The 23,644-nt window shown below is 36.6% G+C and overlaps 1 protein-coding gene across 2 annotated transcripts in view; it reads left to right on the plus strand.

Annotated features, from left to right (window-relative positions):
• tns3.2 (tensin 3, tandem duplicate 2) overlaps positions 1-23,225 on the plus strand; it is a 66,482-nt gene extending 43,257 nt beyond the window's left edge. Inside the window, exons 11-22 of one of the 2 annotated variants that reach the window (XM_073817055.1) lie at positions 9,245-9,401; positions 11,461-11,813; positions 11,897-11,983; positions 14,111-14,242; positions 16,043-16,117; positions 16,371-16,466; positions 17,687-17,764; positions 17,845-17,922; positions 18,017-18,185; positions 19,859-19,927; positions 21,702-21,731; positions 21,846-23,225. In XM_073817055.1, the coding sequence (XP_073673156.1) occupies positions 9,245-9,401; positions 11,461-11,813; positions 11,897-11,983; positions 14,111-14,242; positions 16,043-16,117; positions 16,371-16,466; positions 17,687-17,764; positions 17,845-17,922; positions 18,017-18,185; positions 19,859-19,927; positions 21,702-21,731; positions 21,846-21,990 (1,469 nt within the window). In that variant the 3' untranslated portion in view covers positions 21,991-23,225. The remainder of the gene's footprint in view (positions 1-9,244; positions 9,402-11,460; positions 11,814-11,896; positions 11,984-14,110; positions 14,243-16,042; positions 16,118-16,370; positions 16,467-17,686; positions 17,765-17,844; positions 17,923-18,016; positions 18,186-19,858; positions 19,928-21,701; positions 21,732-21,845) is intronic. The other variant, XM_073817056.1, reaches the window with a different exon arrangement.
• Positions 23,226-23,644: the final 419 nt, after the last annotated feature.

Below are 23,644 nucleotides of genomic sequence, written 5' to 3' on the forward strand. Positions count from 1 at the left end.
TATCTATCTATCTATCTATCTATCTATCTATCTATCTATCTATCTATCTATCTATCTATCTATCTATCTATCTATCTATCTATCTATCTATCTATCTATCTATCTATCTATCTATCTATCTATATATATATAAACATTAATATTTAATAACATTTAATAATGAACCTTTTCTCTATATATTTATATACATATTATACATTTATATTTATATATATATTATATTTTATAAATAATTAATAAACTTTCAATTATAATTATTCAAATAAATTTAACAACGTAAATGTATAATAAAGAGATAAAAAATATTTAAAATAATACAGCTAACAATATTAAGTACTTTACCTTTAATATTTTAATTATAAATATAAATGAATATATCTAATACGTATTTAAATATATGAATATATCTAATACATATATTTTAATAAACATATCTAATAAAAATATATTCAAATTTAATTCTAAATAATTATTCACATAAAATGTAACCTAAATTGATGATGTTGGAAAAGAAATGGTTCATGCTATGCCCAAAGCATATTATTGTCACTTTTTGGTCAGATTTATTTCTGTTCTGTTACTATGAATCACAAACGAATAGCTGGGTAGTTAGCTCAGTCCATTAGCTGTTTAAATGATTACATGTGTTGAATGTGTATATTGCCTTATAAAGACCGAAACCAGACTCCATAGCTATTTTAGTGTGCGATGAAAAGTGTTATTTTTGGTATGTGTCTTTTGTCGCTAAAAGTGGGCAGCTTGTGCAGAATGTCTAGTGGACAGGTCTTTAATACAAAACAGAAGTCACGTGCATTTGGTCATAAAGGCAGCTGACATCTAAGAGGAAGCCCAGGTGTCAGATATTTAACTCAAACTACAGCTAAATCTTATTACAGACATATTTTAGTCCATGTATCATAGCACTGGAGTAATGCCTTTGACAGGAAAGTATTTAATTCTCCTCTTTTTTATTTTTCCCCTCCACACATTCTCTGTGCAGCTCAGCGTTGCAGCTTTGATCACAACAGCTGAACATTTTTCAACTTGGCTCGCTGCGTGTGTGTGCGTGCATTCCTCCTTTGAATGGCGAGTTTGTTAAGTCCGTAAAACTGAAGTCGTCCTTTGTCTCGCTGGCATGCGGGAGATTTAATCCTGAAAGACCTGGTCTGAGCAGAGTAGACATGCACACAAACACGCTTACACACACTTTTATCGTCCTTCTCATTCATTTGCCAGCCGAACTACAAACTTGATATGACATCCAAATATTGATAAATATTGACTGAACTTTCTGCATTACTGCGTTTAATGTTAAACTGTCTGATGTAACAGTCTGCCTGTCAGTTTCAATCTAGTGCTCTCTTTTTGAAGTAATTATGACTTTATTCATTTGGAAACTACATGGAATATAATGACGAAATAATATATCATAACAAAAAGATGCGAAATACAAACCAATAAGTACATATCCCTGCAGTTTCCAACAGAAATGTATGGCAAGCCGTTTTAGCCTAAAATATACTATTCGTTACTTGTCGTAATTGCATTTTTACTAGTAACGATTCAGTTAGAGAGCTCTATAATTCAATTCCTACTAGTAACAATGCCAATTAGAGAGCTCTCTAAATCAATTTTTACTAGTTACAATTACAGTTTCAGAGCTCTCTAATTTAATTATTCCTAGTAACAATTCCAATTAGAGCTCTACAAATGAATTTTTACTAGTCATGTCTCCATTAACTTCCATTCGTTTTCAATTACAGAGCTCTACAACAGAATTTTTACTAGTAAGAATTTCAATTAGAGAGCTATACAATTGAATTATTACTAGTAACAATTCCAATTAGAGAGCTCTCTAAATCAATTTTTACTAGTAATAATTCCATTTAAAGAGCTCTCAAATTCAATTGTTACTAGTAAGAACTGAATTAGAGAGCTCTTTAATTCAATTACAGAGCTATGCAATTAAACATATCTTTAATGTGTTTTTTTTACTAGTAAAAATTGAATTGTAGAGCTCTGTTATTGCATTTTTACTGGTAAGAATTAAATTAGAGAGCTCTCGAATCGGAATTGTTACTAGTAAAAACTGAATAGAGAGCTCTTTAATTGAAATATTTACTAGTAATAACTGAATTAGAGAGCTCTCTAATTATAATTGCTACTAGTAAGAATTGAATTAGAAAGCTCTCTAATTGCCATTGTTACTAGTAAAAATTGAATTATAGAGCTCTTTAAATGAACTGGTACTAGTAAAAATGCAATTACGACGAGTTATGCTTAGTATATTTTAGGCTAAAACGGCTTGCCATACATCAAGCGCTTGTGATCGTTTTTGTACACAGCGCTTGTGATCGTTTTTGTTTCGCTTTCTGGACGTAACAAGCTTGCTTGGTAGCTCATCCGGCACAGTATTGGACTTGATACTGAATCCTTGGGTTCGAATCCCATGAAAAACATGACAGTGCCACTCAACGTGCATTTCAAGTCAGAACTGCGGTGAAACATACAAAACCAATGCCACATAAAATGTAACATATAGGTTCATCTGTTCTGGGGGGGAAAAACTAACACTTTTTTAGCGCCACTCAGTGGACATTTCACATTGAACATGTCACGAAACATACATGGAGGTAGGTATTTTGCATCTTGTGAAAAAAATGTTTGCACAGGTACGTTTTCATGAGATCAGGTTGGGAATTTTAGTTGGTTCGATTAAAATGAACTCTGGTGCGATTGCTCTGTTAGTGCGATTAATTTGAGTAAGTGTGAACGCTGCCATCCGAACCATGGTGCACACCAAAGCGAACCGAGACCGCTAAAAAGATGGGTCTCGGTCCGCTTCCAAACGAACTGTGGTGCGGTTTGAATAAAATACATGAACACAACACGGACCAAATACTTCTAAACGAACAAAAAACAGGAAGCAATGACAAGATTCGACGCTATGCGACATGATTTCAAGAAGGGAACAAGCAGTGTATACAAAACAAAACAAGCAGAGGAGCAACGAGGCGCTAAAGTGCCTTTTATGAGCTCTTTGCGAGTTTGCAGGTGTTGAAAATAAAATCATATGCATGCAACAATGAGCGCATAGGTGTATTCGACTTAAAGCGACGATCAGAAGGCCGATCGTTCAATCGTTACTTTGATGTTATACACCCGCATCGCCGCTTTAAGTCGAACACACCTTTTCCTTTTATGTGGAGAGTTCCGTCACGAAAAATATATGTCATTCAACCCGACCAATCAGGTTGTGAATGTATCGCTATGCCATTTAGGTTCGGTATCTTTAGGTTCGCTGTCAAAAATGCCAGTTTGAACCAAATAAACCAAACGAACCGAACTACAAGTGTGAACCTTTAGAAACATTAATTGCATTTTCAATGGAAAGGGTTTCCCACACGATCCCAGCCATTCAATTCAGTATTTTGAATGATATATTTTAGTTAAAGGTTTTGTTTTAGTTTAAAGTCGAAAAGAAATTAAGGTTTTTGAGAAAGTGTCTTGCGAAAAAAGTTTCCACAGGTACGTTTTTCGCCATGAGATCAGGTTGGGAATATTAGTACATTTCAGTTTTATTTTAGAATCATTGACATACTATTATAGTTTTTGTTAATATTTTGAATTATATGTTTTAGTTTTTAAAGGTTTTGTTTTAGTTAAAGGTCGAAAAGAAATTCAGGTTTTTGAGGAAAACATTCCATTTCTGTACAGTGGACTTCAATGGGGATCAACGGGGATCAATGGGGATTGCAGTTTCAATACAGCTTCAGAGAGTTCTGCGCGATCCTAGCTAAGAAATAAGGGTCTTATCTAGCGAAAGGATCTATCATTTTCTAAAAAAAAATTACATTTATTTATTTTTTAACCACAAATGCTTATCTTGCACTAGCTGTAGTCACATTGGAAAGTGGAAGTACCGACCCAGTGTTTACAAAGCAAACATGCAAAGAAAGTCAAACGTCCTTTAAAAAAAAAAAGGTAAAACAACAATGTCGGATGATTTTTGAACCCGAGTACACAGATGAAGAACTAACCGCAAGTGACCTTTCCAACATGATTACTTAATGCGTAAAGTCAGAGCTACTGCAAGATGAACATTTGTGGTTAGTATATACAATTTTTTTTTTTTTTTTTTAAGAAAATGAACGATCATTTCGCTAGATAAGACCCTTATTCCTCAGCTAGGATTATGTAGCAGGGTTGCCAAGTCTGCGGTTTTCAAATGGAATTGGGCAACTTTAACACTGCCCCTGGAATATGAATTTACCGGAGGAACCCCAACGAAAAAAAAGTGTGTATTTTATACATTGGAATGTGATTTTTAACAGGGGACCCCCCTCGAAACAAAGCCTAGTTTTGAGTAGCAATTGGGCGGGTTTTGCTGTAAAAACCTGGCAACCCTGTTGTGTGAGGCCTTTGAAGCTGCAATTTGGACCGTCAACCCTTATTAAAGTCTACTATATGGTGAAAAATCCTGGAATGTTTTCCTTTAAAAACCTTAATTTTTTTTTCGACTGAAGAAAGAAAGACATGGGGGGGGGGGGGTGAGTAAATTATCAGGAAACTTAAATTCAGGAGAGAACTAATCTGATTTCAGCACAGAACTGGGACGAAATTAAGGTTTTTGAGAAAGTGTCTTGTGAAAAAAGTTTCCACAGGTACGTTTTTCGCCATGAGATACAGTTGGGAATATTAGTACATTTCAGTTTTATTTTAGAATCATTGACATACTATTATAGTTTTTGTTAATATTTTGAATTATATGTTTTAGTTTTTAAAGGTTTTGTTTTAGTTAAAGGTCGAAAAGAAATTCAGGTTTTTGAGGAAAACATTCCAGGATTTTTTTCCGTATAGTGGACTTCAATGGGGATCAACGGGGATCAATGGGGATTGCAGTTTCAATACAGCTTCAGAGAGTTCTGCGCGATCCTAGCTAAGAAATAAGGGTCTTATCTAGCGAAAGGATCTATCATTTTCTAAAAAAAAATTACATTTATTTATTTTTTAACCACAAATGCTTATCTTGCACTAGCTGTAGTCACATTGGAAAGTGGAAGTACCGACCCAGTGTTTACAAAGCAAACATGCAAAGAAAGTCAAACGTCCTTTAAAAAAAAAAAAGGTAAAACAACGATGTCGGATGATTTTTGAACCCGAGTACACAGATGAAGAACTAACCGCAAGTGACCTTTCCAACATGATTACTTAATGCGTAAAGTCAGAGCTACTACAAGATGAACATTTGTGGTTAGTATATACATTTTTATTTTTTTCAGAAAATGAACGATCGTTTCGCTAGATAAGACCCTTATTCCTCAGCTAGGATTGTGTAGCAGGGTTGCCAAGTCTGCGGTTTTCAAATGGAATTGGGCTACTTTAACACTGCCCCTGGAATATGAATTTACCGGAGGAACCCCAACAAAAAAAATTGTGTATTTTATACATTGGAATGTGATTTTTAACAGGGGACCCCCCTCGAAACAAGGCCTAGTTTTGAGTAGCAATTGGGCAGGCTTTGCTGTGAAAACCTGGCAACCCTGTTGTGTGAGGCCTTTGAAGCTGCTATATGGTGAATGGGGGGGCCTGTAATAAATTTCTTGTTAGACCCTCAGACTTCTTTTTTTCTGTCTTGAAGGGTCATCCAGATCTTCTTTTCTCTTTGAAGGGCTGGTATAGTTCAACAGATCATTGACCTCTTGGCTGCAATCCTCATGTGACCCTGACATCTGTTGATGCCGTTGGTTCAGGAGAATTATGTTGGGATGCCTTTCTGCTTCATTTGAATCCATTTATTGACTTGAAACTTCAATGCAAGTCCAGGCTGGTTTATGCTGTTTTTTGCTGATTTGGATCAGTGTAGCTGTGTTTTTCGGTGGCAAGTGATGCTGGTGGACCAGCATGGGTCTTTCAGGTGAAGCTGATTGAAATAGGAAGCCTTGCTGGTTAAGCTAGTTAAGAAGCCTGGTGGGACACCAGCAAACCAGCATCCAATGTTGACCACCTGCATCCAAATCACAACATGTGCTGCATGGTGACCAGCTGTGCTTCTGTTTTGATCAGAGAGAAGCAGACCAGATGAATCTCTGGGAAGCAGTTTTGGGATTCCTGTGTCTTGGGAATGAGTTTCAGGGTTTTCTGGGTGGGTCACGAGATCTATTTTGGGAACACTTTAGACTCTTCTGCCTCCAGATGTTGTTTGTGTGTTTGTTTGTGTTTTTATGTACTCTTGGTTGCATTTTTGAAGATAACATCTCCTTGACAACCTATCACATGATGTGGTTAGTGGTGTGGTCATGGCTGAAGAAGAAGCTACTATCATTCTGTGCTGTATGTTTGATTAGTAAAAGTCTGTTGAAGGAAAACATTCATGGAGGATCCAGCATAAAGGGCTGTAGCTAATTGCATTTGGATTTGGTAATGAATGGTTATTTGGGACTGTTGGTTAAATTTGCAATGCTCATAACATCAGCCTTGTTTATCTCGTGGAGTTATAAGACTTAAAATTACTAACATGTGAATCCATTTCCTCATAGGGGGACACATTTGCCTCAGGGGCCAATAAATTCTGTCATATTTCTTTTCTTCTTTTTCTTTCTTTTTTCTCCTACAGTGTTGGATATTGGACAATTTTCATCTCATGAACTGCTCATCTAATTGAGCTTTTAGATAGTTTTATGCGTTCAAAAAATTGTTGGGATTAAATGGATTTAGAATTTTTTTTACAGACTTTTATTGGCCCATCCACACACTGTTTATTTTTAGAAATTATAAATAATAAATGTTAGGTTTTTAATTATATTATTATTATTATTACATTATTGTATCATTATTAGACAATTATACTGCTACAATGTAATTCCATAATGTCTAAAAAAAAAAACTTAGATTTTCATGAATCAAAACATGTAAATATAAGACCATCCAGTAAATAATAACTTTAGGGCTGTCCCCGAATAGTCGAAGATTCGATGCATCGATATGGGGAGCCTGATTCGACCACCGATCTCACAGTCGAATCTTCGCGGGTGAAACGAGCATCATACCATTTTGCCAATATGGGGGTGCTCAATGTCTAATTGCACACAGAACTACTGGTTTTGTACGGTTATATTAAGTTATATACAGCCTTTGATTATGATAATGCAGTAAAAACAAAAGTGAAAAGAAAGAAGCGTTCAATAAATATTTTTAACGTGTTTGTGAATAAATCCAACCACCCCTGTGACTAATTTAATTTTCACTTTCCCTGATGCATGACGAGATGAGGACCATCTTGACGGCAGGGATGGCGGCGATCACACCGAACGCGTTTTTGCAGTTGGAGGCGCCTCTTTTGAATGGTTTTCTGTTGGCAGTGAGCGTTCTGCACGCTGTTTACGCGCCCTCGGCGCCTCGCGTTTTCGCCGCCTGCTGCGCCTCGCATTTTGCAGGAGCGCTCTGAGCGCCTGAAGTTGAAAAAAAAATCAACTCTGAGCGGAAAAACGCCCAACGTCATTCGCGTTCTTTTCCATTGTCCAATCGAATGAATGGAGAGGCGGGCCTTCTGTTGTGATGGCGAAAGTTTACCGTTGCTTAAAAAGTCCGGGGACTCCAAGAAATGGAGGAGAAACCTTTGGTGTCTATCGTGGGTAACCCGGAGCTGTATTATTTAGGGTTTCTGCTAATATGACAGTTTACTTAACAGCAAAAAACTAAGATTTTAGAGCTCTCGCGCTATAATCCTTTGAATTGACTGACAGGACAGCTGTTTTGGTCGTTGCTTAGCAACATAAAAAAACCGCAGCACACTGCTCTTTCATTAAAAGTCACCAAAAAAGGCAGTGTTGTGCGCCTCGCGTTTTTAGAACTAAAAGACGCGTTCTGTGTTTTTATTTAAACCTAAATAAGTTTGTCTGTCAGTTGGCAGGCAGTTTTGGTCGCTTATAAAATAAAATAAAAATAGTTTTACCCTCCTGCTGACTATAGTGTCGTGCCCCTCCCAACCCATTCACACACGCACATAAGCCTAGATGATTCGACTATCGGTCGACTATAGAAAGATTCGAAAATTCTGATTCGACTATGAAAATTCATAGTCGGGGACAGCCCTAAATAACTTGAAAATAAAAGTAAATAAAATGAAATGTAGATGGTTTTAGTGGCTTTTTAGTTTAAAAAACAAACAAAATACATTAAAAGATAAATAAATTAAAATGTAATTTCAAGACTGTCAAGTTGGCACATTTTAAACATTATTTTTTATTAGATTTTTAATTTTAAAAAACTGCATAAATTATACTGCTACAGTGTGATTCCATAGCTAAACAAAATTAACCGTAAAAACTTTTGGATTATAATTATTACTAATTTTGGATTAGTAATATGCATTTTTTAAAGGCGATTTTAAAGGTTTAAATAAACTTTAAAGGCGATTTTCTCAATATTTAGATTTTTTAGATCAGATTCTAGATTTTCAAATAGTTGTATCTCGACCAAATTATGATTTTAGTAGCTTTTTTGTTTGTTTGTTTTATTTAAAAATTAAAATTAGAAGATAATGAAATGGTAATGTAATTCTAATTTACTCTTTAAACACTATCACAAGTTGCAAATTTCACTAAAATAGTTATTTTTTATGAGAAAATGACTTGTGTTTGTTGTGGTTTATGATGCAGAATCCTGAAAATGTTCTGGGAGCAATGGATAAGAAATATGAATGGACAAGTTTTAGTGGCAAAAGATGAAAGTCTACTACTAGATATTTAATCTGTTTTTTTTACAGCTGCTTTATTATGCTTCCGCTACCTGTTGCTTAAGGCTATACGTTTTTTGTTCTCACATTTACTTGCAGATACGTTTTCAAAAGTCAAAGAGGATAGAACCCAAAATTAATTTGATTATATCCAGCCAGTTTCTAGACAGAGAGAGAGAGAGAGGGAGGGAGTGGGAGACAAACAGAGAGAAATTCCTTCAGGGTCCCTCCCCTGTGGTTTGTTATGTGCACAATCTGAAGAATGCGTGTGTACGGGCTCCTGCCAAACCCACAAGCCCAACTCCCTTACAATGGTCTATCCAATAACACCACTTGATTTATTACCTGGATTTGGCAACTAGTAGCAGGTTGAACGGCGCAGGTCTTCAAATATTTTGTGGGTGTGCAATAAGACATTGCTCATACCGAATGGAATCTTCCCGAGAAATTGGTTAAAGGTGTGTGTGTGTTCAGGTTATAAAATTCCTGTTGTGTTTTTCCTTGCAGAATCACGAGGTTACGTGGACAGCATGACACACACATCTATGTCATCCGACGGAGAGCTCTTCCACTCTGATGTCACAGGAAGTCCCGCCTCCTGTCAGAGGATGTTTGGATCTTTGCACTCTATGTCCACCCCCAGCCCACTGGTCAACACAGACAGGTACTTAATGTCAATCAATCGCAGCAACCAATAGGAATGCACAATATATCCATACCATATACAGTGAGGGAAAAATTTTTTTGATCCCCTGCTGATTTTGTACATTTGGCCACTGACAAACAAATGATCAGTCTGTAATTTTAATGGTAAGTTTATTTGAACACTGAGAGACAGAATAACAAAACAAAAAAAATCCAGAAAAATGCATTTCAAAAAAGTTATACATTGATTTGCATTTTAATGACTGAAATAAGTATTTGACCCCTTCGCAAAACATGACTTAGTACTTGGTGGCAAAACCCTTGTTGTCAATCACAGAGGTCAGACGTTTCTTGTAGTTGGCCACCAGGTTTGCACACATCTCAGGAGGGATTTTGTCCCACTCCTCTTTGCAGATCCTTTCCAAGTCATTAAGGTTTCGGGGCTGACGTTTGGCAACTTGAACCTTCAGCTCCCTCCACAGATTTTCTATGGCAGGGGTTCTCAACTCTGGCCCTCGAGGCTCACTTTCCTGAAGAGTTTACCTCCAACCTTGATCCAACTCACCTTACAATAACTTTCTAGCGATTCTGAAGACCTAGATTAGCTTGTTCAGGTGTGTTTAATTAGGGTTGGAGCTAATCTCTGTCGCAAAGTGGTCCTCGAGGGCCAGAGTTGAGAACCCCTGTTCTATGGGAATAAGGTTTGGAGACTGGCTAGGCCACTCCAGGACCTTAATGTGCTTCTTCTTGAGCCACTCTTTTGTTGCCTTGGCTGTGTGTTTTAGGTCATTGTCACGCTGGAATACCCATCAACAACCCATTTTCAATGGTTCTCACCCAAGATTTGATGGTACATGGCCCTGTCCATTATCCCTTTAATGCGGCGCAGTTGTCCTGTCTTCTTAGCAGAAAAACACCCCCAAAGCATAATGTTTCCACCTCCATGTTTGACAGTGGGTATGGTGTTCTTGGGGTCATAGGCAGCATTCCTCCTCCTCCAAACATGGCGAGTTGAGTTGATGCCAAAGAGCTCGATTTTAGTCTCATCTGACCACAACACTTTCACCCAGTTCTCCTCTGAATCATTCAGATGTTCATTGGCAAACCTCAGACGGGCCTGTGCATGTTCTTTCTTAAACAGAGGGACCTTGCGGGCACTGCAGGATTTCAGTCCTTCACGGCGTAGTGTGTTACCAATTGTTTTCTCGGTGACTATGGTCCCAGCTGCCTTGAAATCCTCTGTGTAGTTCTGGGCTGATTTCTTACCTTTCATGATCATTGAGACTCCACAAGGTGAGATCTTGCATGGAGCCCCAGACCGAAAGAGATTGACAGTTCTTTCGTGTTTATTCCATTTGCAAATAATCGCACCAACTGTTGTCACCTCACCAAGCTGTTTGGCCATGGTCTTGTAGCCCATTCCAGCCTTGTGTAGGTCTACAATCTTGTCCCTGATATCCTTGGACAGCTCTTTTATCTTGGCCATGGTGGAGAGTTTGGAATCCGATTGATTGATTGCTTCTGTGGACAGGTGTCTTTTATACAGGTAACAAGCTGAGAGTAAGAGCACTCCCTTCAAAAGAGTGCTCCTAATCTCAGCTTGTTACCTGTATAAAAGACACCTAGGAGTCAGAAATCTTGCTGATTGATAAAGAATCAAATACTTATTTCACTCATTAAAATGCAAATCAATGTAAAACATTTTTGAAATGCATTTTTTGTTGTTGTTATTCTGTCTCACACTATTCAGATAAACCTACCATTAAAATTATAGACTGATCATTTCTTTATCAGTGGGCAAACGTACAAAATCAGCAGGGTATCAAATAATTTTTCCCTCACTGTGCATAGTTTGTGGTATCAGCCAAAGTTTTAATATCACTGCATTCCTAAAGATCAATCAAAACCTTTCCCACCCAACTGAAGTAACTTCTAGGTTTTCAGTAACAGCAGGCTATATGTGTGGCCTATTGTGTATCTAGTCTATATTTAACAATGTATAAACACATGGTGGGGTGTGTTTGTCTATGAACAGGATATGTAAGATAACTCTGTGCTGTTTTCTCTTCTCTGTGCAGTCCCACTCCAGCTCATTCCTGGTTAGAGGGTGGATCCAGCACCCCCTTGAGTCACTACACCCCTCAGCCCTCTCCACCCCTCACCCTCTCGGCCCCGAACTCCCACAGCTCCCCTCGCGGAGCACCCCGCAGCCTGTCCTCCTCTCTGGATGTCGGGGGACTGGAGAGCAGCCTGCTGGAAGCCGTGGAGGGTCTTGAGGCTCTGGGTCTGGATGTGGCTCAGCCTCCTCTTCTACCTCTGAAGAGACGAGGGACGGAAGGCTCAGAGACCATGTTCCCTCTTAGCAGGAGTGCAGTCAGCACGTCCTATGCCAGTCACAACACCTCACCTACCAGATCTACACCAAGTCCAGGTTTGTAGTGTGTTTGTCTGTAAGCACAGACACAGAGCTAGATTAAAACATCACGTATAATGTGATATTATTCTTATTTGCAGATTTCATGGCCAGTAAACCGGAAAATGTGAAGTTCGTTCAAGATACGTCAAAGTTTTGGTACAAGCCAGACATCTCAAGAGAGCAAGGTAACAATATTAGATACTCAGTAGGCCTTAGTTTAATTTGGAGTCGTGTTAAAGAAATAGTTCACTCAAAAATGAAAATTCTGTTTATTAATTACTCACCCTCATGTCGTTCCAAACCTGTAAGACATTTGTTCATCTTCGGAACACAAATTTTTTGATGAAATCCAAGAGCTTTCTGACCCTGCATAGACAGCAATGCAACTGACATGTTCAAGACCCAGAAAGGTAGTAAAGACCTCATTAAAAATTGTCCATGTGGCGTCACTGGTTCACCCAAAATTTAATGAAGGTATGAGAATACTTTTTGTGCACAAAGAAAACAAAAATAACAACTTTATTAAACAATTTCTCCTCTTTTCCGTCTTAGACTGTGACAAGCATTCATGAAGCTGACACGGAAGAGAAGAAATTGTTGAAAAGGTCGTTATTTTTGTTTTGTTTGTGCACAAAAAGTATTCTCGTAGTTTCATAAAATCACAGTTGAAGGCATGTCACACGGACTATTTTAATGATGTCCTTAATACCTTTCTGAGCTTTGAACAGGATTTCATCAAAAATATCTTAATTTGTGTTCAGAAGATGAATGAGGTTTGGAATGACATGAGGATGAGTAATTAATTATTGACAATTTTTTTTTTTTTTTCATTTTTGGGTGAACTATTCCTTTCAATATGACTATGGCTGTGAGAAATATACATCATTGTTCAAAAGCTTGTTTTTTGTTATGTTTTTGAAAGGAGTCTGTATTTTTTAATATTAAAAGTACACTAAAACACTAATATTGTTTCTAATATTGTCAAATAAATTTATATTTTAAATATATTTTAAAATGTCATTAATTCCTGTGATGCAAAGCTGTATTTTCAGAATCGTTACTCCAATATTCAGTGTCACGTGATCCTTCAGAAATCATTCTAATATGCTTATTTGCTGCACAAGAAACATTTATTATGATTTACAATGTTGAAAACAGTTGTGCTTATTAATATTCTAGTGGAAACTGGATTTTTTTAGGATTCTTTGATGAATAGAAACTTCCAAGCACTTATTTATAACATCATAAAAGTCTTTGCTGTCACTTTTGATTAATTTAATGTGTTCTTGTTGAATTAATGTATTAATTTATTTTTAAAAAAAGTTACTTCTGTCCCTCACAGTCTTGTTTTTTCACTTACTACTTTTTTAAAGCAGACTAAAAATAGTTCAGCTGTTTTCAATCATATTAGGCAATGGAAATTATTTTTAAACTCCTTTTACTGAGTCATTTTGTTCAGATTTATATTAAGCAGTTAATAAACATTCACCAGTTTATTTGCCTCGTTGTCAGCATCTGTGCCAATGATGCATTTTACATCTTTTTGTAGCAGCACTCAAAAAATTACTGATTTTGGACAAAATAAAAAAAATTGTTCGTATTTTTGCTTCTCCTGTGAAAGAAATTGTTTTTTGTTTATTGGTGGTTTATAATGTAAATTGATGAACTGGTTCTCATGGTGCCATCACATGCTATCACAAACTTTATAAGTCTCACTTGTGATTATGAGCTCAACAAATTCAAGTGGTCAACTTTGTGGGTTACATTGCTTTCATATGCAATTTTTAACTACCACATTCCAATTTACAGTCATTCTGGTAGCATGTGAAGGCAACATCAGTAAAAACAGGCAGAGACAATGGTAGCTTTAGCAAAATTAGCCTTACAGAGTGCCAAGAAGCTCTTTTAGAAAGACAGTTGGAATCCAAGCATTGTAATTGATCCCTAAACATAGATGGAGTCTATGGAGACTCCTATGTTCGCTGGTGCATCCTAAACACAACACTTTGTAATGCCTCATTGGCACTGACATTGTACATCTCCAGCAGAAAACCGTAATGGTGGGCTGTCTATGCTAGTAGGGCAAAGATGATGTCAACGTAGGGAGAAATGTAGATTTGCTTGTTCAGAGAGACTGTTTATGATTTATTGGGATTATAAAAAAATGAACCATTAAAGGCTGGTTGTTTTCACACACTGCAGCCACACAATTGTGTTCAAAACCCTTATAAAATGGATTTTTGCATAATAGTTGCATATGTTTAAATGCATCAGTTTAAATGTATATATTGTTTTTATTTTATTTGTTGTAGCTATTGCCGTTCTCAAGGATAAAGAGCCGGGCTCCTTCATCATCAGAGACAGTCACTCTTTCAGAGGAGCTTACGGATTGGCCATGAAGGTAGCCACGCCCCCACCCTCCGTCCTACAGCAAAGCCGAAAAAGTAAGAGAATGCTACAAACACAATACTTTTTATAACATCTCTCACATTTCCATTTACTCAAGCTGAAAGATGATGCAATACTCGTAAACTGTACAAATTTTGAGAACCTGTGTGATATAAAAAGTACTTTCTGTGGAAAATATCCGACCCCGGTTTCAGATTTAAAGGAGTAGTTCACTTGCAGAACAAACATTTACAGATAATTTACTCACCCCCTTGTTATGAAAGATGTTCATGTCTTTCTTTCTTCAGTCAACAAGAAATTATGTTTCTTGAGGAAAACATTTCAGGATTTCTCTCCATATAGTGGACTTCTATGGTGCCCCTGAGTTTGAACTTCCAAAATGCAATTTAAATGCAGTTTCAAAGGGCTCTAAACAATCCCAGCTGAGGAAGAAGGGTCTTATTTAGCAAAACTACGATTATTTTCAAAACAAACTGACAATTTATATACTTTTTAACCTCAAACGCTTGTCTTATGTCTGCATGAACAGTTTTTTTTACATTGAGGGTATGTCGAAAAACTCCCATCTTGTTTTCTTCCCCAACTTCAAAACTGTCCTACATAGAAAGCAGAAGTACCAACCCAGTGTATTCAAAGTGGACAGGCAAAGAAGAGCAAATGCCCTTTACCAAAAAAAAAAAAAAAAGTAAAACAGCGATGTAGGACATTTTTGAAGTTCGACATACCCTAACTGTATTGGCCCGGATTAAAAAGTATAATACATTTTTTTCCCTGAATAGGATAGTTTATAGCCATTTTAACTGCGTTTAAACTGCATTTTGGATGTTCAAACTTGGGGGCACCATAGAAGTCTACTATATGAAGATAATTCCTGAAATGGTTTCCTCAGGAAACATAAATTCTTTACGACTGATAAAAAGAAAGACATGAACATCTTGGATGACAAAAATGTAAGTAAAGTATCCGTACATTTCTGTTCTGGAAGTGAACTAATCCTTTAAGAGCAGCGGTTTGTAATGGCCAGCACTTTGTCTGCATAAAAGGGCAAATATGAACTCTCCATAGAGTCTGAATGCACAGCAACTCGTTGAAATGAACTACGGTGAAATATTTGATGGACTTTAAGACCCTGGAGAGCAGGATGTCTCAACACTATTGTGTGAGGAACAGCTGAATGAGTGTGAACACAGCTGGAGCATTCATATCCAGAGCCCCTCTGTAAACACGGTGTGTCTCTCAATCAGAGGAAGGAAGGGAGGCACACACACACTCTCACACACACATATTGTGTCCGTCTCCTGATTCACAATTCTAGATTGCTCCTTAACAGGGGGTTTCACAGTTTTTTTAAACATTTTTTTTTCTCAGTCATGAGAATAAAATTTAGCTTTATCTTTTGAGATAAGAATTCATTGTATGAAAACATACTCCAAGTCTAAATTTAACATAAGATACGCCCGGTGTCCAGAAACTTGGTCTGGCCAGTCGGGCTCGGGTATTAAGGAGGAAGTAGGATACATATTATTGTTTCTAAACGCAAGAGGAACTAATGATTAAAGTAAAATGCAGGAAAGTCCTTCTGAAGGATCTCAAAGTTAGAAACAATCAGATCTTCCAGAAATGCTTTTTAGAACAACATCCCTAATGATTTCAGAGCTACTTTCATAGTTTGTACACCACATTTTCATACAGATTTTGTTCACCTTCCAAAGAGGTTAATATATAATTAATGTACTAAACATTTCACATATAAAGAGAGCAGCAAATTGACATTTAAAGGGACAGCAGCAAAAATCAATCAGATTAATTCTAATGGTCTAAACTTTTGCTTGCAGACGTTGGTTTCTTGGAAAATCCAAGCACAGTTGGAGACAATGTTGAGATCTCTTCTGAAACTTTAGGAGTCACAAGTGAGACTTAATACTGAATTCTTAAGAGGAAAAATCTAAACTCTAAAGGGTTTTTGCCCTTATCACAATACTGTTCAGGAGAAAAAATCAAGATACTGGATTGATTTTATTCATGATTTTTTTCTTCCTTTTGATTCTATCTTCTATATATATGTGGGTCTTTCTCAGTCAATATCTGTTTCCATTTTGTTATCATTGCTTGCTAATTAAGAACTATTTTACATATGAAGTCATTTCCTGTCTCTGTGCGCAGCGGGCGATCTGTCCAATGAGCTTGTGCGGCATTTCCTGATCGAGTGCACACCGAAAGGAGTGCGGTTAAAAGGCTGCCCCAACGAACCTTATTTTGGTAAGTATCTGTGAATGTTAATGAAGACATGAGTCCTGGGTACAGCCTCATCATTGCATGGTCATGATTTCCCTCTAGTGGCCATAATAAAGAGCATCATGAAACACTACTAGTCAAAAGTTTTTAAACAGTAAGATTTTCAATGTTCATTTTTTAAAAGAAGTCTCTTCTGCTCACCAAACCTGCATTTATTTGAACTTAGGGACAGCAAAAACAGTAAAATTTAGAAATATTTTTATTATTTTATTACTCCAGTCATATATATATATATATATATATATATATATATATATATATATATATATATATATATATATATATACTTTTAAAAAAATTATGGAAATTAATACTTTTGTTTAGCAAGGATGGTTTAAATTGACCAAAAGTGATGATAAAGTCATTTATTATGTAAAAAAAATCTAATTCAGATAAATGCTATTTTTTCTGAACTTTCTATTACTCAAAGAAACCAAAAAAAATAAAAATAAAAATCTACTCAGCTGTTTTCAACATAATAATAAGAAGAAGAAGAAGAAGAAGAAGAAATGTTTTTGGACAGCGAATCAGAATATTAGAGTGATTTCTAAAGCATCATGTGACTGAAGTAATGATGCTAAAAAATCAGCTTTAAAATCACAAGAATAAATTACATTTTAAAATATATTCAAATAGAAAACAGTTATTTTAAATAGTACAAATATTTCAAAGTTGTACTGTTTTTGCTGTGCTTTGAATCAAATAAATGCAGGCTTGGTGAGCAGAAGAGACTTTTTTAAAAACATTAAAAAAATCTTACTGTTCAAAAGCTTTTGACTGGTAGTGTTTTTAGTAAAGAAATCGGTACCTTTATTGAACAAGGGTGCAAAGTCAAATATGACTTTTATATTGTTGGAAAATATTATTTTGAACTTTCTATGCATCAAAGGACAAATGTTTTCAGCATTGATAATGATAAAAATATTTATTGAGTACTAAATCAGTCCATCAGAATGATTTTTAAAGGATTACGATACACTGAAGACAAATAATGATGCTGAAAATTCATCAAATAAATGTGGCTAATGTTATTGCCGACTCCAAACTTCTGAACAGCATGTGTATCATAATGTGTACATATTCTTAAATAAGCAAAATTGCAACAACCATGCATTGTTATTGTATGGAAATTATGGTAAAACATTCAGCTAAACTTAAAAATATTGTGTTTCCTCTATGTACAGGAAGTCTCACAGCTTTGGTGTGTCAACATTCAATCACACCCTTGGCTTTACCATGCAGGCTCATCATTCCAAACAGAGGTATGTTATGATATGTGAGTGTGTGTCTGCATGTGTTTTATGTTTTCAGTGTTTCTGTGCTAACTGAAGACTTGTTTTAGACCCTCTAGAGGAGTTAACTGAATCTTCATCACAAACATCCACAAACTCGGCAGCAGAGCTACTCAAGCAGGGAGCAGGTAACTCAATATCTGTGTGCATGTTGAACAATTTCAGTAATTATTTAATCTTATCCGTGTGTTAATGTGTCAATGTGTGTGTGTCGTTACTCAGCGTGTAACGTGTGGTTCCTGGGGAGCGTGGATCTGGAGTCTCTGACAGGAGTTCAGGGTGTTCAGAAGGCCACCACTGTGGTTTTCAGTATGGATCCACCTCCCATATCCACTGTCGTACACTTTAAAGTGTCTGCACAGGGAATCACCCTCACAGACAACCAGAGGAAGTAAGTCTCTCTCTTTATATTTCTGTTTCTTAAAGGGATAGTTCACCTAAAAATGAAAATACTTATTCTCATGTCGTTCCAAACCCGTAAGACCTTTTTTCATCTTCATAACATACAGTTGTGGCCAAAAGTTTTGAGAATGACACAAATATTAGTTTTCACAAAGTTTGCTGCTAAACTGCTTTTAGATCTTTGTTTCAGTTGTTTCTGTGATGTACTGAAATATAATTACAAGCACTTCATACGTTTCAAAGGCTTTTATCGACAATTACATGACATTTATGCAAAGAGTCAGTATTTGCAGTGTTGGCCCTTCTTTTTCAGGACCTCTGCAATTCGACTGGGCATGCTCTCAATCAACTTCTGGGCCAAATCCTGACTGATAGCAACCCATTCTTTCATAATCACTTCTTGGAGTTTGTCAGAATTAGTGGGATTTTGTTTGTCCACCCGCCTCTTGAGGATTGACGGCAAGTTTTAAGATTTGGGGAGTTTCCAGGCCATGGACCCAAAATATCAACGTTTTGGTCCCCGAGCCACTTAGTTATCACTTTTGCCTTATGGCACGGTGCTCCATCGTGCTGGAAAATGCATTGTTCTTCACCAAACTGTTGTTGGATTGTTGGAAGAAGTTGCTGTTGGAGGGTGTTTTGGTACCATTCTTTATTCATGGCTGTGTTTTTGGGCAAAATTGTGAGTGAGCCCACTCCCTTGGATGAGAAGCAACCCCACACATGAATGGTCTCAGGATGCTTTATTGTTGGCATGACACAGGACTGATGGTAGCGCTCACCTTTTCTTCTCCAAACAAGCCTATTTCCAGATGCCCCAAACAATCAGAAAGAGGCTTCATCTGAGAATATGACTTTGCCCCAGTCCTCAGCAGTCCATTCGCCATACTTTTTGCAGAAGATCAATCTGTCCCTGATGTTTTTTTTTTTTTTGGAGAGAAGTGGTTTCTTTGCTGCCCTTCTTGACACCGGGCCATCTTTCAAAAGTCTTGGCCTCACTGTGCGTGCAGATGCGCTCACACCTGCCTGCTGCCATTCCTGAGCAAGCTCTGCACTGGTGGCACTCCAATCCCGCAGCTAAATCCTCTTTAGGAGACGATCCTGGTGCTTGCTGGACTTTCTTGGACGCCCTGAAGCCTCCTTAACAATGCAGTGGAAAGTTTTTTTCGGGATTAAGTTAATTTTCATGGCAAAGAAGGACCATGCAATTCATCTGATCACTCTTCATAACATTCTGGAGTATATGCAAATTGCTATTATAAAAACTTAAGCAGCAACTTTTCCAATTTCCAATATTTATGTAATTCTCAAAACTTTTGGCCACGACTGTACTTTAAGATATTGATGAAATCTAAGAGCTTTCTGACCCTGCATAGACAGCAACACAACTGACACATTCAAGACCAGAAAGGTAGTAAGGACATTGTTAAAATAGTCCATGTGACATCAGTGGTTCAGCTGCAACTTACGAAAATATTTTTTGTGCTCAAAGAAAGCAAAAATAACAACTTTATTTAATAATTTCTTCTCTTCTGCATCAGTCTCTGCCACACGTTCACAAGAGTACCACAATGTGTAAATTTATACATTTACACACAAAAAACAATATATGTATATATAAATAATGTTGTCCTGAGTTTTTATATTAATGTATGTTTTCAGATTGTTCTTCAGGAGACACTATGCTGTCAACACAGTGATATTCTGTGCCCTGGATCCTCAGGACAGGAAGTACGTAACACACGCACACACATATACACAGCGCACTCTTGTTTGGACATTTGTTTGCCTGCTTTTCATTCATCAGGGTTCGTACAAGGTGCTTAAACTGCTTGAAGTACTTGAGTACCAAAGCCAGATCAAATTCAAAGAGACATTAATTTTTGAATTTCGACATCGCTCGTAATGATTTGAAAAAGCATGTAGTGATGGGTGAAACTGAGCTTTTTGAAACTCTGAATCAGTTAAACCAATCGCAAAATGATTCACTGTTTCGAAGTGTTCCAATTGGATGGCGTATCACAAATCATTTGATTTAGATCCAGACTTCAAATCGCATATCGCAAATCATTTGACTTAGATCGGGACTTTAAATCGTGTATTGCATATCATTTGATGTAGATCAGAACTTTGCATATCGTGTATCATTTGATTTAGATCAGGACTTCAGAGCGGGTTCGCAAATCATTTGATTTAGATCGGAACTTCGCATATTGTGAAAAATTTGATTTAGATCGGGACTTCAAATTGCTTATCGCGTATCATTTGATTTAGATCAGGACTTAGGAGCGGGTTCGCAAATCATTTGACTTTGATCGAGACTTCAAATTGTGTATCGCAAATCATTTAATTTAGATCGGAACGTCGTTTATCTTAAATAATTCGATTTAGATCGGAACATTACGTATCACAAATCATTTGTCTTAAACTGAGACTTAAAATCACTTATCGCGAATAATTTGATTTAGATCGAGACATCAAATTGCGTATTTGGTCTGTGTTGCATTCACATTTCATTCTAACTGCACTAGAGTTTGTTTGGAAGCGGACCAAGACCCATCTTTTTAGCAGCCTTGGTCTGCTTGTTTGGTGCGCACCAGGGTTCAGATAGCAGCGTTCACATTTACTCAAATTAACTGCACTAACAGAGCAATTGCACCAGAATTCATTTTAAGAGAACCAAACATGACAAGTGTGAACACTTGATCAGAACTTTGTGTATCGTGAATGTGAACTCCTCAAATCAAATGATTTGCGATCCGCACTCCGAGTCCTGATCTGAAATGATGGTTCGCGAATCATTATTCAGATTGGGACCTCAGAGCTTGGATTGTGAATCCTTTGATTTAGATCAGAACTTTGGAGCAGGTTTGTAAATCTTTAGCTTTAGAACGGAACTTTGACGCGTGGATCTTGAATCATTTGATTCAGATCAGGACTTTGTGCGGGTTCGCAAATCATTTGATTCAGTTTGAGACTTCGGAGCACGTATGGCGAATCATTTGTTTCCAGGATTTGGACATGGTTTCAATAATCTTTTTTTCTTAAACAGTAGAAAACATCAAACATTTAAGGCAGTAGTTATAAAAACAAAACAAAGAAAGTATACACAAATACAAATCCCTTAAAAAAAGTAACCATGGTTTTACCATAGTAAAAGTGTAGTTGTAATACTTTATAAGTAATACTTTGCATGTGCTTCACTTCACTTTTGCCATTCTGTTTTATTAATAGATTTTTATTTATCTATTTATCTTTTTTTATTATTTAATAGAGAAGACATTGTTTGATCTCTGATTGAAGTCCTTGAAGTAAAAATTGTAATTTCAAAAAATGCTTGAAAGTTCTTGAATTTCATTTTACGTTATCTGTACGAACCCTGATTCATTATCTAGTCCAATTAATACAGTCTTAATGAAGCATTTGTAAAAAAAAAAGAATTTAATTTGTTTGGTGTGAGTGGGTATTATGGGATGTTCTGACTTCTTCACTGCACTGTTCACAGGTGGAAACGGGATGGCTGCACATCTGCAAAGTAAGTCTTCACCTTCTGTTTTAATCAGACTATCTCAGTTCTGAAGTAATGCTTGTTATGTATTTGAGTGTGTATATTTATTCATAGTTGTGCATGTGTCTGTGCGTCTAACAGGATCTTCGGCTTCATTGCGAGAAAAAGCGGGAGCAGCACAGAAAATGTGTGTCACCTGTTTGCCGAACACGACCCCGAGCAGCCCGCCAGCGCCATTGTCAACTTTGTCTCCAAGGTGATGATTGGCTCTCAGAAGACCAAATAGAAAAAGCATAAGCAGAGATTCCTGCTGAACTGCAACGGGAACAAACTCTACATCCTTGATTTCAATGTAGACGAGGAAAACGTATTTACAGTTTCGCAACTGTAATGTGACCACTTGTACTCGTTGATGTTGTTGAGACAGTGAAACGTCAGTATTGGAATAGATGAAACTTTATTTTATGTTGGATTCTCCCTGTTTTTGGAACAAGAGACACAGGGATGTCGCTAAACCAGTCCCTGTCTTTGAGACCAGGAACAAATTTTATAGGTGGGCCGTCCCTTTTTTACAAGGCCCAGGATGACATTCCCAATTGTTCCCCCTAATGACGGTCAAGAAGATCAATTCCACAGGAAGTGTTGGAAATCTATGCAGCGCTGTTGCCTCACAAGACACATCCAGAAGAGGGCGCCACACTTCTTCTCATTCTCGCACTGCCATAAACAGTCTGCTCAAAGCAAACTTAAAAGCCTGAGGTGAAACAGAACTAATGGTTATTTTATTGTATATGCTTTTTTTCCTTCAGTATTTCTGAGGTCCTTGGTTTTGTTTGGAAATCAAAATGATGGAGGTGTCTGGGCACATACATCTAAAAAACACAGACCAAAGACATTTTGCATATCAATTTACAAAATTGAAATGTTTTTGATTTTATATATGTGTATACATGATCAAATACTACTTTTAACATTTTTATAGCTCAAAATATTCAATTGTTGTTTATCTCTGTATTTGTTTATAAGTGCCGAGCTAACATTTTTAGTCAATGACAAGTGGTTTTCTTTAAAAAGCATATTGGCTTTGACTTTTTATGTCTGTTTATATATTTGGAAATATTTATCATATAACTCATATTCTGTGTATACTCGTCTCTTACTCATCTATGCGGCGTGAGAGTTAAACTGTCAACAACATGACATTACTCATGTGAACTCAGTACTTCTAACGATTTCTTTTTAAAAAACTGAACAAGTGTGTAAATGCTCGATCAAAGAGGATTTTGCAATAAATGTTTCACTCGGAATTCATCTGAATCAGACATGAATGTGCAAGTGCCATTACTTTTCTTAATTTAAGAAGCGAGGGCAATGTTTTCATCACAAAAGCTTTTCTGTACTTTCCTTGTACTGTCTAACACTTTGGTTTATTTGTAAATTAATGATTTATAGACTGTATACATGCACAGAATATAATATTAAAGAAATTGTATGGTACTAAATTTACTCATCCTCAAACCATCCTAAGTGTATATGACTTTCTTATTTCAGACAAATACAATTGGAGTTATATTAAAAAGTGTCCTGGCTCTTCCAAGCTTTATAATGGCAGTCGAATAAAGTGCATTCATTTATCATAAAAAGTTAACCTGACTAGCCTTAGGTTTATAGACTTGCTGTAGTTTTTTTTATCAGTCACATGACATTTAGAATGTGAAATGATTGGTTCAAAAAATCCTGTGTGCTTCCAGGACTGTGTGTTCCAGCCAAGCAACTACCATTGAGATTTCAGGTATGCAATATCTCTTTTATTTGGCTGAACAGATTGAAACAAAGATCTATTATTCAGGTAGTAGAGACTGTATGTGTCCTATCAATGACAAGAAAACGATACTGTACAATAGGTACTGTAGTAAAACCATGGTTAATTTTGTAGTAAA

The sequence above is a fragment of the Garra rufa genome, chromosome 13, assembly GCF_049309525.1.
Source record: "Garra rufa chromosome 13, GarRuf1.0, whole genome shotgun sequence".
Classification (NCBI taxonomy): Eukaryota; Metazoa; Chordata; class Actinopteri; order Cypriniformes; family Cyprinidae; genus Garra; species Garra rufa.